The 16,564-nt window shown below is 36.5% G+C and overlaps 1 protein-coding gene across 2 annotated transcripts; it reads right to left on the bottom strand.

The window, feature by feature from the left end:
- Positions 1 to 8,307: 8,307 nt before the first annotated feature.
- LOC144851496 (uncharacterized) lies at positions 8,308 to 14,706 on the bottom strand. Of its 2 annotated transcripts, none has more exons than XM_078708991.1 (2): positions 14,275 to 14,706; positions 8,308 to 11,445 (listed from the first exon to the last, which is right to left on the bottom strand). In XM_078708991.1, exon 2 carries the CDS (start codon positions 10,945 to 10,947, stop codon positions 9,640 to 9,642), a length of 1,308 nt encoding a protein of 435 aa, XP_078565117.1. In that variant the 5' UTR covers positions 10,948 to 11,445; positions 14,275 to 14,706; the 3' UTR covers positions 8,308 to 9,639. The 2 variants fall into 2 exon arrangements, with proteins under 2 accessions (XP_078565117.1, XP_078565118.1); XM_078708992.1 differs by having other exon boundaries at positions 8,308 to 11,454; positions 14,279 to 14,706.
- Between the last annotated feature and the right edge of the window lie 1,858 nt (positions 14,707 to 16,564).

Here is a 16,564-nt window from a genome sequence, read left to right as displayed (position 1 = left end):
CAAGCGTTTTAACCAATGACAAGCGAAGTTATAGACAGTTAGCAATCACAAGCGAATAAGCCATCGCTTGTGATTGGTCAATTCACTTGCGTTGCGTTACGTCCCTGTGTTGCGTCGCAAGTGGGAACCACGCTTTAGCTTGGTTCCCACTAGCGACGCAACGTAACGCAACCTACGCAACGTAAGCAAATTCCCTTCCAATAATTGTGTTTGCCCCCGCCTGCGTGAAATCAAACCTGCGATGTTTGTAGCAATGTTGCATCGTCGGTTCCCACTTGTGATTACGCAATACAGCACTTTGGGTCAATATGTCGCTACGTTACGTTGCGTTCTAATGGGAGCCACGCTACAGATCCTAGCCTAATTTTAGACCGTTTGCTAAATTAGCTATTAAAAAATGCGCACAATCAGGAACGCGGGAACGATATGGGTAGTGAACGAAAACAACACGCCTCGTTTTGGTGACGTGTATTCGTTGATACATTTCTACGAAAAACCATGAAATGTTCCTAGCCTGATCCCGAATAGTACATTCATGTTATAGTACACCACGTACATTACAGTATGTTTGATATTATTATCACGGTATACGGAAATTAAATCCGCCTCAAATCGGTTTCTTCGCAAAACAAACTTTGCATTAATGGCATTAAGAGAATTAAAATAAAGATTGTTGCGTCATAATGACGTCAATTACTATTCTATTTCACGGAAATGTGGAATACCTACACGACGTGTATGGATTACAGTGTTCTGCGGTACATTGTTTTGTTGTTTAACATGTAATTAAGTTACATTTAAGTAGGCCTAACGAATCGATTAAAGATCCGTAATAATTAGATAAACATACACTACCACCACACTACACACAAGGAAGAAACACTTCAAATTGCGCGTTTAATCTTCGATAAATATAAATTGACGTCATTATTATGTTAAATGTTGACAAATGCTTTAATTTCGTTGCTTTGAGTTGTACGTTTTTTGCGCGCGTCAACCTTGTGGCTCATTCTAATTATACGTTTATTGTACGCGTGCGTCTATATTGTTTCATGGTGGTATCGCACATAATCGGATTCAGGATTTCTGAAACTCGCTTTGGTTACAAAGTATTACCCCTCGTATGTAGCGATTAGACCACTAACGCGCGCAACGAAAATTACCCGTTGATTGCGATTGGTAAAAAATTGAGTTGCGTTGTGCGTGTTTGTCCATGCGTTGCGTGCCATTGGGAACCAAACGTGTGCGACAACGTTGTCTCTTCTCTCTGTTCCTGCGCTGCGTATACACGGTATATAATACATATATAGTATCGTAAAGCGTGGTTCCCACTAGAACGCAACGACTTATCGACGCGATGTGCTGTATTGCGTAATCACAAGTGGGAACCGACGACGCAACAGTGCTGCAAACATCGTAGGTTTGATTTCACGCAGGCGGGGGCAAACACAATGTTTGGAAGGACAGTTTCTTACGTTGTGTAGATTGCGTTACGTTGCGTCGCTAGTGGGAACCAAGCATTAGTAATACGGTCACACAAAATAATATATCACAAATGTGGCGGTGTATCGTGCCAAGTTTACGTGAGGCTTTTGGTGTTATATGTGATGCATAATGTGACGCTGTATCACAGAATTTGCCTTGATACTGTACCAATTATAGATACAGAATATATAATCAATCAATAATCGCCAACTCATAAAAAATGGATCCATTTCAAAGTGATTAGTTTGCAACAGACATTATCCCGATTGATTTAAAAGGTTTGTGAACGCAAATTGCACCAAGTCTTAATCAAACTGCGGCGGCTAACAAGGCGCCAAATAATCGATATATACAGCAATTAACCCAATGATAGTAAATACAAACCGGTCCTCATTATTGACTTGCCGTTTATAAATTCAATTATTCTCGTCTTGATTTAATTTCCAGTAAATTTAATTTCCAAGTCGTCGGCGAATGCGGAGAGAGTGAGGGTTGCTTTGTTTAGCACTAATCTTGCCTACAAGAACTCTAACATCCGTCATTGTTTTACAGAGGTGTCTGAACACAGCGCAACAATAATAAAATGTAAATGTATTTGGGCTAAAGCTTGCTTCACACTAGGACGTAACGCAAGACGTAAACGCAACGCGACAGTTCGGATGATCCATCGCTTGTGCACGATTGGTAAAATTGCTTACGTCCTTGCGTAGCGTCTCAAGTGAGAACCAAGCATGTGAGAAAACCTTATATATATCGTTTATACGTTTATATCCATATTTTCGGGTGTATACATTCTCTGCGTTTTCCCGATGGTGCATACAGTGTCCATAAAGCGTGGTTCCCACTTGCGACGCAACGCAACCTACGCAACGGAAGAAAATGCCCTTCCAATAATTGTGTTTGCCCCCGCCTGCGTGAAATCAAACCTACGATGTTTGCAGCAATGTTGCGTCGTCGGTTCCCACTTGTGATTATGCAATACATCACTTTGCGTCGATACGTCGTTGTGTTGCTTTCTAGTGGGAACCACGCTTAAAAGAACATTACAGAACATAAAAGAACATTCAGGTTTTGAGCGACACTTTAGTAAATCGTTTTCGTTTTAGTTTGCATTCTGCATGTCGTAGCCGTTTAACTCAATTCTACTAAATCGAACCGTTATAAAATAGGAGTAATGTGTAGGTTTATTCATTTTTCGCCGTCAGTGTCACTTTAAAATGCTAATACTTAATGGCGAATATAAACATATTACGTTCTCCATTAAACGGTTGAATGACGTAACCAACAGTATTTCTTTAATCCCGCCTTCGCGTGAATGAATATACTAAAAGATGAGTGTCTCATATCCGAATACCGTAAATCTTCTAATTGTAACCCTGGGTTATTATTCTTTGATTGTTTTTTAGGGTGGGTTACTATATTAGAAGTAGTGGGTTAGTATATTAGAAGTAGTGGGTTACTATTACTAATCTTAAATTAGGTACCTCAAAATAGTAACCCACTCCCCACCTTTTCCGGTCAGCAACTCAAAAACACACAATCCTCCCCCACTCCCGAGATCAACATGCATTATCTCCTTATTTTCAAAATACGGCTGCATCATAAGTATTGTGACTCTAATAGTAACCGCCATGGGTTACTATTAGAGTAGTGGGTTATTATTATAGATTGACTTATAAGGTGGGTTACTATTAGAGTGTGGGTTACTATCAGAAAATTTACGGTACAGCCAACGCCTCCTGGTTCTCGTGTGGTCAGTTCACTCTCTCCGATGTTCTCGGAGGTTTCCGGTGTTCTCCGAGATTCGCCGATGTTTTCCGATCCCAAAGGTTTCCTAGCTATATCCGATGTAACGTATTTATAATGAATTACTGATAATGAATATCACTATAATCATCACCATTGCCAGGTCATTCGTCCGTTTTTATCACAGTTATCATAATGATGAATACCATTTATATCACCGTTTTTATAATTAAATTCAAAGGTCAATTATTGTTAAAAAAAATTAACAATGCTATGGATATCATTGACTGGATCTCAATGAGGATACAGATAAAATAAGCAGAAAGCTAAATCAAAACGGTCAAGAAAGTGAGAGCCAAGCTTTCTGAAAACACTACAGTATTCCTTCGCCCGTGCGCATGAGACTACTGTAACCTGGTATAAATAAAATTGCTATCGCCACGTAAAATTAAAAAGACTGAAATTACACTCGTCTCCTAACTGATAATAATGTACAAGATAGTGATTTCGGAAGTCAACACTCGATCAATTTCTTTCAATACATTGATACGAGCTGTCGTGTTACTTTTCTGTCGGTTTCTACTTTATTGCAATCTTCATTGAATGATGAGCGACTGCGAGTGATTCAAAGTGACGTCTGCTGTTCAGTTTGCACTCAATAATCCGAACTAAATTCGTTTTTTTTGTTCATGATGTCGTTTCCATCATCTCTAACTCTATTCTACATCATTCTGTGTTCTTTTTCGTTAATTGATTGTAATTGGTCAAATCATGTGCGCAGACGCGCGCGACTCAAGACTTAGGAGGCCTACTACTGATTTGTTGCAATTCTTCCTTTACAGCATAAAATATGTTTTGTCGGCCTTAGTTCGGTAGCGCCAGAGATTCGCTTTTTCTTGTTATAAGCATCATTAATATTATTCACGGGTGACCTTAAGTCATACCTTTCATAATTTTTCATTCATGTCGTCCTCATTTTGACAAGTTGGATATTGCTTTCCTCGAAATATTCATTATATAACTGCGTAGTTTCGAAATACAACTGAGAACAGAAATAACTAGCATTCGCGACTAGTTTCAGAAAGGCATTAGCATTATTTTCCTCATAAAAATGTTAATTTTTATCGTTAAAATCGTTATTATTTTGTCATTGCTATCATCGTCAACTGCACAACACCATATCATAGATTGTACGCACTATGCACGCGCGCGTCAACCAAAAGTGAGACGCGCGTCTAAACGTTGATGGAAATTGTACGCGCGCGTGTATTTTATGTTTCCTTTTAGTTCCTGTTAGTTTGAACGCCCAACAGTTACAGCTTCGTGTTTACAAAAAGATATACGTTGAATAGTACCGTTCAATATCACCATTAAATTTCAGAGAACTTGAATACGTGAAAATCAACTAAAAATAGTAGACACCCTGGTGTGTTATAAAATAGTATTTATATTTGCAACTCTACATTGAATGAGAAAAGATGCTCTTCGGCATTATGCTAATTAGTTTCATACTTGAGTGTTCGTGCATCATTTTAAATATCGTGAAAACTGTGTCACTTTATATTTAATATGTGGATATTTCAATTTCTGACATGGCGCCAAACTGGATTCACAAGTACTGTACCAAAACTCGCCTGCATTCTCCGACGCTACAATAATTATAATAGGCCTACATTATGCGTTGTTTTGTACGAAAGCTTACTCGGGCCACTTGAGTATAAATATTATCGAAAATGTGACCGTGTTCATTTTGAAGGCCCATTAGTAATTTGGGCGTTCTATACACTCCGAAAATCGGAGGCCAAAATGTGCACTGTGTTTGTACTCAAGTGGTATGAATAGGCTTCCGTAGTTTTGTTCTATATACAGTATTGTCTGCAAAAGAAATGGAATTAACTACTAGAATTCCAACGATATAATTTAACTTATGTAGATTACTATTGCGATTTGTACCAGAAATACATTAAGCTAAATCCCGTTCCCACTCAGCGCCACTTGACGAAATCATTTTAGATTAATTTTGCTATTACCTTTAAACTGTTTGAATATAAACGGAGCAATTATTATTACCAACAGTTTTAGCCGGTGATATGGTAATTTTATTCGTACACAAATCCGCATAAACCCTCGATACGTTGTTGAAATGTATAAAAATCCATTTGGCTCGTGTGTTTTTGAAATGTGTCGTCGAGAAATATCGGTTACAATTTAACTAGGACACGTTTAGAGGTGGTTAATTATGCAGCGCGCGAACGATATGCATAGCAGACGATTGCTGCTCTTGTAACGTACCCGGATGATGATCGCGTATTGATATTATTTGTATCTTCTTTGAATTTATTTGGTCTTTGTACGATGTGAATGGCGCGCCTAAAAGACGTATGTTTTGCATAATGAGAATATTATATCGTTTTCATTTGCATCCCTCTTATTATTCGGAATTTCATCATTTGAGTGTTATTCAATCCAAACTTACTAAAGACGCACTTATATTCACTGTTTTGTTTTTGATTCAATCAAAACGGTCAAACTCATAATATTAATCTCTTAATTATAATGTTAATAATAAATTTTAATTTCTTTTTAGACAATAATAATTAATATAAATAAATTTAAAAACCACAGGTTGAATATTTATGTTAAAAAACATATCCACGCGTTGAAAGTTTAAAGTTTGAAAGCCAAACAAAAAATAGTCAAATAGACGCACTTGCCCGGCCATGAGAAGCTACCGTATAACCAATCCAGTGACGTAGTCTCTTTCTGATCTTCTTATCTGAACATTATGTCTCTCATGTAATAAAACAAACTTCTCCTTTTTGTCATAATACGTCGGAACAATATAATCTACTATGAAGCATACACACACACACGTTTTAAAAAATAAGCACTGGCCCATATCACCCTACCCGATTATTATTAATATTAATTAATTTGTATATTTATGTACCGATCCCTTATACTCATTTTGAGTATAAAGAGACTTTTAATAAGCTTGTACAATTGTTGTACTTGGTGCAATATTTTTCGTATTTGGATATTTTTAGGGGCAACTGACTCTTTGAGTTATAGTGATTGTTTTGCTTTAGTTGCCCCTGACCATTGTGCTTTGTTTCTGTTCTGTATTATTTTAATGTTTATTGGTCGAATAAATAAATGAAAAAATGAAATGAAACCCTAATGTAGCCTCTTCTTAATCCTATAAACATTCTAGTTCTCTCAGGTAATAAAAACTACTCTCATCAAATAGGATCGTTTTAATTAAATACCGCATATCATTGTCAATCTCAAAGCAGAATACTTGCAATCAACGCTTGTCTCTCACACTGGAACTGCGAAAGGTCGCTATTTAATTTGAGCTTGGAGAAAAAAGATAGTAATTAAAGTCTTGGATGAGGAAACCTCCTGTTGTATACAACAAGATACTACCTACTTATCATTACAATTTCAATATCGACTGATGCATGTCACATCCACTGATTATTATTGTCAATACGAGTCGCAATCATGATCATTTTAATTATCGTAGGAATGTCATTTTCGATACAAAACACGAAGAATAAATAATTCTGAATAACCGAGTTAGACTATCATTGCTTGTACAGCCTTAAAATGAGACATGATACGGCAAGGTGGCCCCAATGACGAATCTAGAATTTTGATAGTGTCCAGGTTCTCGTTCATGTAGAGATACAACCGAAATAATTCTGTAAACTAAGAACATTTAACATTCATAATTGATTGAACATTTATTTTTTCATTTATTGTAAGTTGAAAAATTGGATAAAGAATGTATTTGTTATCATTATCATCATCAAGGCAATCATTTTCATCATTATCATTTACTTTATCGAATCGATCTATCCGATAACTATTCGAACTCGTGCACCCGTTTCTATGACTGTAATATATTCTAACTGACTACCGCGCGTTTCTAAATGATTTGCAATAGTCGGTTAGAATCTATCTAGTGACAGCTGCGGAATCGGATGTCTTGTGTTGGCTATAAATGCAGAAGTTCCGCATGTGTTAAATATTCGAATGCGGTTGGTCTAATTTACACTATCTCGTGCCCACGTTTCTACGGCTGTCACTAGACAGATTCTAACTGACTACCGCGCGTTTCTAAATGACGTGCGGTAGTCGGTTAGAATGTATCTAGTGACAGCCGCCGATCGGATCGGAACGATCTAGTTTTTTCCATGGAGAAGTTCACGTTTTCTTGATGGTTAGTATCCTCTGAGAGGGGTATTTGGGAGCGCTACATCGAAAACTACAGGATTAAAATAAACCGCTGCCAAACTTAGTAGGCCTACCTTCTGGAAACTGCTTTTTTTGTTAGACAATAGTTACAGACCTACGTACACGAGTGAATTACGATATCAAGATGACTAACGCATGCATATATTATTGCTTCTACGAATGGAATGTTGAAAAAAAGAATGAATATCACAACCGGATGGTGGGGGAGGCATTAAGAAGTATATTCCGCCCTTCCTCCCTCTCGAGTAGGCCTAATTACTCTCAACCTTTGAGTCGCGGAAGCTATGCCGTCTCCCCCGGCGGAACATCGCATATTGTCGACATAGCATGTAGGCCTACATGAAAATGAGCACGTAGACAATAAGCATCACACCACATAATACTAATAGGTACTGAGATCCCATGAGAGTTTAGTTTAATTCAATCTAATTATTAGCTAGATGACTGTTGAGGGATTAATATTATAGACGGTATAGTTATTTATAATTTATTGTAAATGAACTTAGGCCTAGTAGAAAAAGCAAGTGAATCTCTCTTAATTTCCTTCGACAATCAAACAACAACACATCTATCTCGACACTAAGTAAGAACTTGTTACCAGGAAAAATTACATTTACTCTTCTTCCCATCGGTACGATTTTAGAGCTGAGAAGTACCGTATGTCTGTCTGTCCATTGGTCGTATGGTTGGTATTACGTTTGTCTTGCAGATGAGGTGCGCAAGGGATCCTCCCCCCCCCCCCTTTCCTCTTTTTTTATTTTACTTGAAAACAATTAAAAGTATACACAAATCAGGTCCACGGGCTATTGTTCGTGGTGAAAATGCGCCCCTGTCCTGCATGCTATATTATTTTTCGCACCGGAGTTTTCTGTTTATCGGGTGCGATAGGTAAAAATAGGTGTTTTTAATAACTGCGCAGGCGCACTACACGCGTTGTATTATTTGTAACCAAAATTAAATATTATTAAGTAGCATTTTGTAATAACACATCTCGTCTCATAATAATGATACAGATTAATTGCCACTGTGCATTGTATGACGGCTCGTGCTCATAACAATGGTATAAACACACTATTTTATTGGATCTAATAAACATTATAAAGTAGGCCTATGTATAATAATTTGGGGCAACATCTTGCTTTGAAATGTAAACAAAATGCGAGCGGCTTAATTATTATAATCATTATACTCCATCCGGATGCAAAATAATGTTAAAAAATACTTGTGCATAAAGCTCTGTCTACACTATCAAATTTGTGACAAAAAAAATGTAATGTGCCTATAATGAACATGGTGTTTTCATATCACTACCAAATTTGAGCATATCCCTACCATATTTGGGCACATCAAACTTTTTTTGTTTGATAGTGTAGACAGAGCTTTAGTTACGATTATCATGTCTGCATTATTACACGAAAGAAGAATCGCTCAGAACTTGAGATTGAGAAGTGGCTTTATGGCCTATGCATTTGATAGGTGTAGCAAGGCATAATGAGGATATACATTTACATTTATATCAAATCTGTTCGTATACAAAATTTGAATAAATATGTTATAATCTATTTTCTACATACAATTATTACATTAATTCAGAAGTATATATATAATATTAGCATAAAAGACGTGGGTTGCAAACAGTAAATACAATGTTCGAAAGTCAATTAACTAATGTTCTGTCCGTCCTTGTTAAAAACAGTACATTGATCCAGAACGAATGCAATCAAGTAATTGAGACTACACAACTACTAATAGTATAATATACAAAGTCATTTGCTCCTTAAAAATCCAAGGTATGGTGTTCCGACGTCGTCAAATTACTGTAATATAGCTGTATACATATCCGTACTTTTGAATGAAATATTTCTAAATGCAAGTTAGTTTAAAAATTCAGCGAATGTTTATCGAAAATTGATCAGGCGAAACTTGTTGCAATATATTTCCATTATAAATAATAATATACAGTAGCTTAAAAATCCATAACAAACAAAAACCAGCGAATAATTTATTTAATAACCCGGTTTTGAAATGGAATCTTCCTCAAGATGCAGCAAAAGAATCTTGAGTTTTATTGACGTTTTATAAACATAACTGAATGTTTTAGCTGCCAATGCTATAATAATATCAAAGCATACTGGCCCAGCGAATTTAAATTGGCGGAAGGTATGCCCTTTCGGGTGATTCCGATCTTTCCCTTTTAGGCCTATTTCTTAGTAGAGTTGGACTCTTGGTGAAGCGCCTAACTCTTTGTAGTAAGTCAGAACTTGATCCATGCTTCAGGTCGTTACCGTCTTCTCCGCGTCGTATATTTTCAACACTGATACTCAAGCTTATAGGAAGAGAAGGACATACTACGGATGTCAAATCCACTAGGCATTCGTGGCTAGCGCTCAGACGATATTTCTGGTCTTGTTTCTCGCGCTCAACGCTGTCGAAACTCCGCGACATATATTCCAAACACGTCGCTGATCTTGGGCGACCATATAGCCTCTGTATTGTGGCATCACCTATTCTATCGCGTCTAGCCAATAAAGGAACTCTGGGACTTTTGTCAAGTTTTAACGACCGGAGTTTAGAGCAAGGAGATAATCCACCATCCCCCTTTTCTTCAACGATTTGCTTATGACGTAACTCCGGAGTTGTTCCCTCTGGCGTCGTTAGCACGTTGTCTTCTGTGCCAAAGTCCTCATCAAAGGATTTACCTAGATTACACTCGTCTTGCTCTGCGTCTAAATCACCATGTCTTCGATGTTTCTTTTTCTGGAAAATTTCCAATAATTCTGGCGTGCATCCATTTTCGTGCGCCCACTCCTCAGCGGTTAGATTTCGAAATTGGTCACGCAATGTTAACGAAGCCTTGCCGTTTTGAATAAGAATTTTCACACATTCAAAATATCCATTTCTCGCAGCTTCCATTAAAGGTGTCATTCCTTCTTCGTTAGCGTGATCGATATTCAGGCCTAGTCGTTTGAAAGACCTAATAATTGTTTCTATCGCACCCACATTGTCGTGCCTAGCGCAGTAACCAAGTGGGGTGTTACTCATATTATCTTCAATATTTGGATCTACGTTGCTTTTAACAAGCAAAGCGACCGCGTCGTTGTGTTTTAACTGACACGCGTAACTTAACGCCGTGCGTCCAACGTTATCTTTCAGATTAACATCAGCCCCATGCTTAATCAATAGCTCCATTGCTCGTATGCGCGCGTTACGATCTACGTGTTTACACGCACGTATTAAAGGGGTTTTTCCGTGCGTGTCTTTCACGTTAACAAGAGTCCTCTCCTCAGTTGCTTCGATGATAAACCTAGCCAGGTGAACCTTACCTTTACTGATAGCGTCATGTAAGGCACCAGCTCCGGACTGCTGTCCCATGCTACTCCGCCGACCCCTATCTCTCATCGAAGGTATCCTTCCAAAGATCATCTGAAATGAACCCTGTTTTTCAGTCGCCATATTTGAAATTCAATAATATTTAATTTTGATCCGACCTAGAATATTCCAATGTATGGAGACTTAAACGTTCTCTCCCGGGTGTTGTTTCAATATACGGTGTCTCTTTCGAAATGCTGAAGGAAAAATCGTATAATTTTCAATGGAACTGCATCCTCAAACCGATGTTTGAAATTTGCATAATATTATGTGCGCGATGAAGAGGAATACGGTTTGCAGGCAATGTATGCTTGAAATGTATAATTATTCCGTTTTTCTGGAATTTCAAATCCACGCCATCTTTAATTTGTGATTACTTCTTTCAGACCCTGTCTTCAAAATTGAGATTAATTCACCAAACTATAATCATTATTTTGTATCAGTCTCCAAGTTATGTTGCTTTATATTATTCCAGATAGTTATAAATATTTCTTTGATTGCTACTCGACGTTTCTTTCCAATTAAATAAGAACTGCATAAATAACCTGCTTGGTATTACTCTGCCGTTGTTAATTGTTTAACCTGTTTGTTCTGAAAGAAATGAAAAAGCAGTTTAAAATCAATTATTACTATTGAATAAAAGCAATACCTAACACTTATTCGGTACACTGGGGATGTTAAATTAAGACAAGCGACCAGTTTTGACACCCACTAGCAAAAATCGTTAAACCTATTTTTAAATAAAGCAATAACACTATGTAGTCATTAGATGAAGTGAAAGACTGCGCTGTCGTCGTCTGTTCTGGGTGGTATTTATCAGTACAAACTGTCGATATAATAATAATAATAATTTATTCCTTTTTATATTGCGCAACTTTCATAAAAAATATGTTCAACTGACGCAAACAGAATATTAAAATTTCGATAACACATATATTTCCATAATTAAAATGACGCATAAAAATTAGATTTTAAATTAAAATTACAATATGACACTTCCAATTTACATCAGCAAATTTATTTATTAAAGAAGAACCAAGGTAGAAAAAAAAGAGTTTCTAAAAGCATTTTCAAAAAATCTAGGCTTCTGACTTTGTTAAAAGGAGAGCATGAGCAGGTTGTTTTACGTTGTGTGGTGGTGTGCTCGATTGGCAACTGATGCAGCTTGTAAAGACCTGTCTACACTATCAAACTTTATGTGACAAAACATGTGATGTGCCTATATAGGAACATGATAATGTCATATCACTACCATATTTGGGCATATCGCTACCATATTTGGGTACATCACACTTTTTTTTGGTCAAACTTTGACAGTATAGACAGAGCTTTAAGGCCTAGTAGATGTGATGTGACCAAAACACAATACTTGCGTGTTAATCAGATCGTAAACGCATGTTAATGGCTATATTTTTTACGCCATACAATATGTTTTGGCGCCAATACAATTGTCCAGTTATCACACCATAAAAATGATTACTGGATTAACTTACATTTTAAGCACAGCAATAAATAAATGTCGTTTATCCATTGGGAAAAAGAGCTGAAAAAGCCTGACTTTAATAATAGGCCTATATAGGTTAATTATCGTTTCAAAGAAATTGAGTAGGCATCGACAAAATCGCTAATGTGCTCTAGGGCGAATTTCTTTCATATATAATTTGTGTAAAAATTAAATCGTAGGCCTACAGCTACTTCATCCAGTTTTAAGACGAAACCGTTGAACCGAAAGGTTTTCATAATAAATTCAACTATTAGATGCATAGCACAAGCCCGTATACAGCCATGATTTTTTTACACCGGTTTTTTTTCACAAAAGGATCAGAAACTCGTTATGAGCTACAGCAAGGCTAGCTAGGACTATCTCTATCAATTGAGTGAAGTTGATTCAAACCCTCGAACCCCCGCCCCTGACTATGCATATGCATGGGTGACTACGGGCTCGAACTGGCTTCTTACGAATAGAAAGCAAAAGTTCGGGGATCATAGATCTCCAACAAAACCTACTCCGCATCCTTTATTGTTCATTAAGCCTCTCTTTTATTTAGTTTATTTTTCATAATCACAAAACTCGGAGCGCTATACCAAATAATTTGGTTAGTATTACTTTTTCAAAAACTAGGCATATACTTCTTTAAATTAAACATGTATTCAGACTGGTGCAAACCTCTACGTACCAGTTCCCATCAAAAGTAACTTATCAAAGAAGTGTTTTTCTTTTCAATTGAAACGACACCTTTTATCAAGTTATGTGTAGGCCTAGGCCTAATCATCCTTTCACTGTCGTAGAAAAGCCAGTGTATAGGATACAGCAGTATAATATTTAACGGTTAACATAAAGAGGCTGTAGAAAATAAAAGCTACGTGGCTAATCGTTGGAAGTGCTATAGTTATATAAGCAGTGTATTTGTTACAATGCTACCGAGACGTGTTTGTCCATCTTAATTATGAGAGGGCATTAAATAGACTATATACAGGACACATTATATCGTGTTCTGGATTCAAATGCGAGGCGATTTACAGTTTAAAGAGATGAAGCTAATTCTAGCGCCAGTGAACCGTGAACAGATTTTCTTACGAATACACTAATTATGCTCTCAACGATAATGTTGTCTCTTAAAGAAGATTAAAACACAAAGCATTCAGCTAGAGAGATAGCATTTTATCAATTTTTATTATTAGATGTTCAATAAATTCCTAATTGAACAAATAATTTTTTCAATTTAAATTGCTTTTAGATAAATATGAATCCTGAAATAAATTATGATTTCTGCCAGTTAAAGATACTAAATTCGAAAATTTAACGTGCGCGTACAAAACTATCTAATTATTATCAACGTTTAAACGCGCGCGTACAAAAACTGTTATCAGTGTTTACATGCGCGTGTACAAAAGCTTCACTACATTATCATTATTTTCAGTGTTTAAACGCGCGCGTACTAAAATGTTACTCTTATTATAAATGTTTAAACGCGCGAGTACGAAAATGTTACTCTTATTATCAGTGTATAAACGCGCGCGTACTAACATTTTACTCATATTATCAATGTTTAAATGCGCGCATACATACTTTTATATTAGTGGTTAATCTAAGAAGTAGACCTACATGCCAAGATGTAGCCTAGCCCGGCCCTTTTACTGGTAAGGGTATTTTACCGGGCTGGCATTATTTGACACACACACGGCAGCATGCATTGAACATTGATTATAAGAAAATTATTTTTATATATTTAATTAATTTCAAATTCTTTCTGTATAATATTGTAAATTATATTGCAGCATTGATCCGTATGTATGATAAATGTCTCTGGAGAGAAACACTTCCTTACCGTCATTTTGATAAAAGTTTAAATAGGCCTAAAAAAAACTATAGAAAATAAAAGTAGGTATTTATAATAAATTAAATATTACTTACTTTTTAATGCACGCTTTATAGATACTATTGTTGATGCTATCTGCGATGGGGCTTTTAGGTAGATGAGTATGTCTTGAGCGTGAAATTTACTACGATTCATCAAATTGTCTTTATACATCCGAGGCTCTCTGGAGAAATCCGCTTCCGGAAATTTGCCCAATAACAGTAATTTACATCGTTCAATTGCAAAACAATTGATGTTGTCACGTTGATTATAATGATTGATTTTCGATTAACCGTGATTGTCTATTTAACCGTCCAAGGCAGCAATGTTTATGCGTCGCAGTAGGCTCATCCAAGTACAATTCCAAATCACACACGGATGAATAGCCGTTATACACACGCAATCGTTCCGTATATGGGACGCGGATATAACAACGTACGGTATCTTTTCGAAGAATAAATTAAAAAAAAAAAGTAATCGAAGATTTAACTAAATTAATTACCGAAAACTATCCAATCGTACCGTCCGCTAGTTGCGGTTTTGTTTCATTTTGGTCGTCGAGATAATAAGTTGAAATGTTCTCGCGTAATGCAAAAGCATAATGCAAAGATTGTTGGGAAGTGTACTGTAAATTTGATGCCAACTTCCATTAGCTCCCAATATTATAATTATATAGTAAGCCCTAGAGGGATTCATATATTCGTATTAATCTGTGTAGAATGGGTATTTCCTTATGCGCATGTGCAACTCACTTAAAACGATGGATATTAATATAGAAACCAGAAGTAACATTAAAAATATGAGTTTATCAATAATTTTTTTTTTACCATGTCATGTTATTGTCACATAATCGTCGTCATATCAATCGTTAAGACTCATCATCATAATCATCAATATATATTACAATATCATATTTTTAATTCCAGTAAATAGAGCCAATGTCTGTACGCTTTATAGTTTACGGTACAATGTGAAACACATACAGAAAGCAGTACATTGTCATCCTCAACATCATCATCATCATCGCATTACCATCCTTCTCCTATCCGCATCATCCTCCTCATAATCCTCCTCCTTTTCCCCTCATCATCATTATCATCATCATTATCATCATCATCATCACCATCAACATCCTTATCATCATCATAATCATTATCATCATCATCATTATAATCACCATCATCATCATCATTACCATCATCATCATCCATCATCATCATCACCATCATCATCACCATCATCATCACCATCACCATCATCATCATAATCACCGTCATCACCATCACCATCATCATCACCATCACCATCATCACCATCATCATCATCCATTATCATCATAATCATCGTCATTATCACCATTATTGTTATCCGACGTAGCACCACCATCTTCCATCATCATCATCGCCCCGCCCCAATCATCATTCAAAATTACCATTCACATTCAAGTGTGTGATTTTCATATCGTTTTAACGCATTAAACCGAAGTTGGATCTATCGATCCATTCACATGCTGTAAGTAATAAGGCATTTGAGCAATCTTACTCCGCCAGCTAATTACATTAAATAATGATACGATATCCTTATTTTAAAAAAAAATGACATAATCATACGTCAGGCCGCACTGTAATAGCGTACTCAATCCAATAGGGTTGGTGAAATGTAGGGGCCTTTTTATCCATAATAGGAGTCCTTGAGGGCGTTCCAGAGTTTGCACTATCACAATTTTAGCTCAATCGATAATTTATATTATGATATAAATTATATTTTCCAACGAGTTATTACATCCATTGGTTGTTCATATACTGGTCGTTGTCATGGAGGCCATGTTATTATCTACAAAGTAATGTTCTCTGCCTACCAACAACCTCGACATAGCTTATATTGTATTGTTATATCGATTGTGGTTCAAATAGTATGAAACGACCTCCTCAAGTTTATTATGGTAAAATATTTCAGCTTTGAGTATACTACTAATTACAACCCATGAGCGTTCGCCGTATTATTTTCATCGGCGCTTGTACGCATACATCATTTATTGACGCGCGCGTACAAAACACGCACCATCATCATCAAAATGTTAATGCCTGTCATCATCAAAATCCTGTTCACACAACACGACGACATACGTAGAGGAAGGATTTCATCGGTTGCGCAGCAGAGACAAAACAAAATGTCTGGTTTAAATACCGGAAAATAAGTACAGTATATACCTCAAAATTTTGTATCACTGATTATTATTACCATGCACCAAACATGGTTCAACAAGAAGGAGGGCGGCAAACTACTACATGATCAACAGACAATCTGTAGAAGGCCCGCTGCACACCAACTTGGAAACTAAA

The sequence above is a fragment of the Antedon bifida genome, chromosome 9 (assembly GCF_963402885.1).
Source record: "Antedon bifida chromosome 9, ecAntBifi1.1, whole genome shotgun sequence".
Taxonomy (NCBI): Eukaryota; Metazoa; Echinodermata; class Crinoidea; order Comatulida; family Antedonidae; genus Antedon; species Antedon bifida.
Note: the sequence above shows the minus strand (reverse complement) of the source record. Positions and strands in the feature narration are given on the sequence as shown.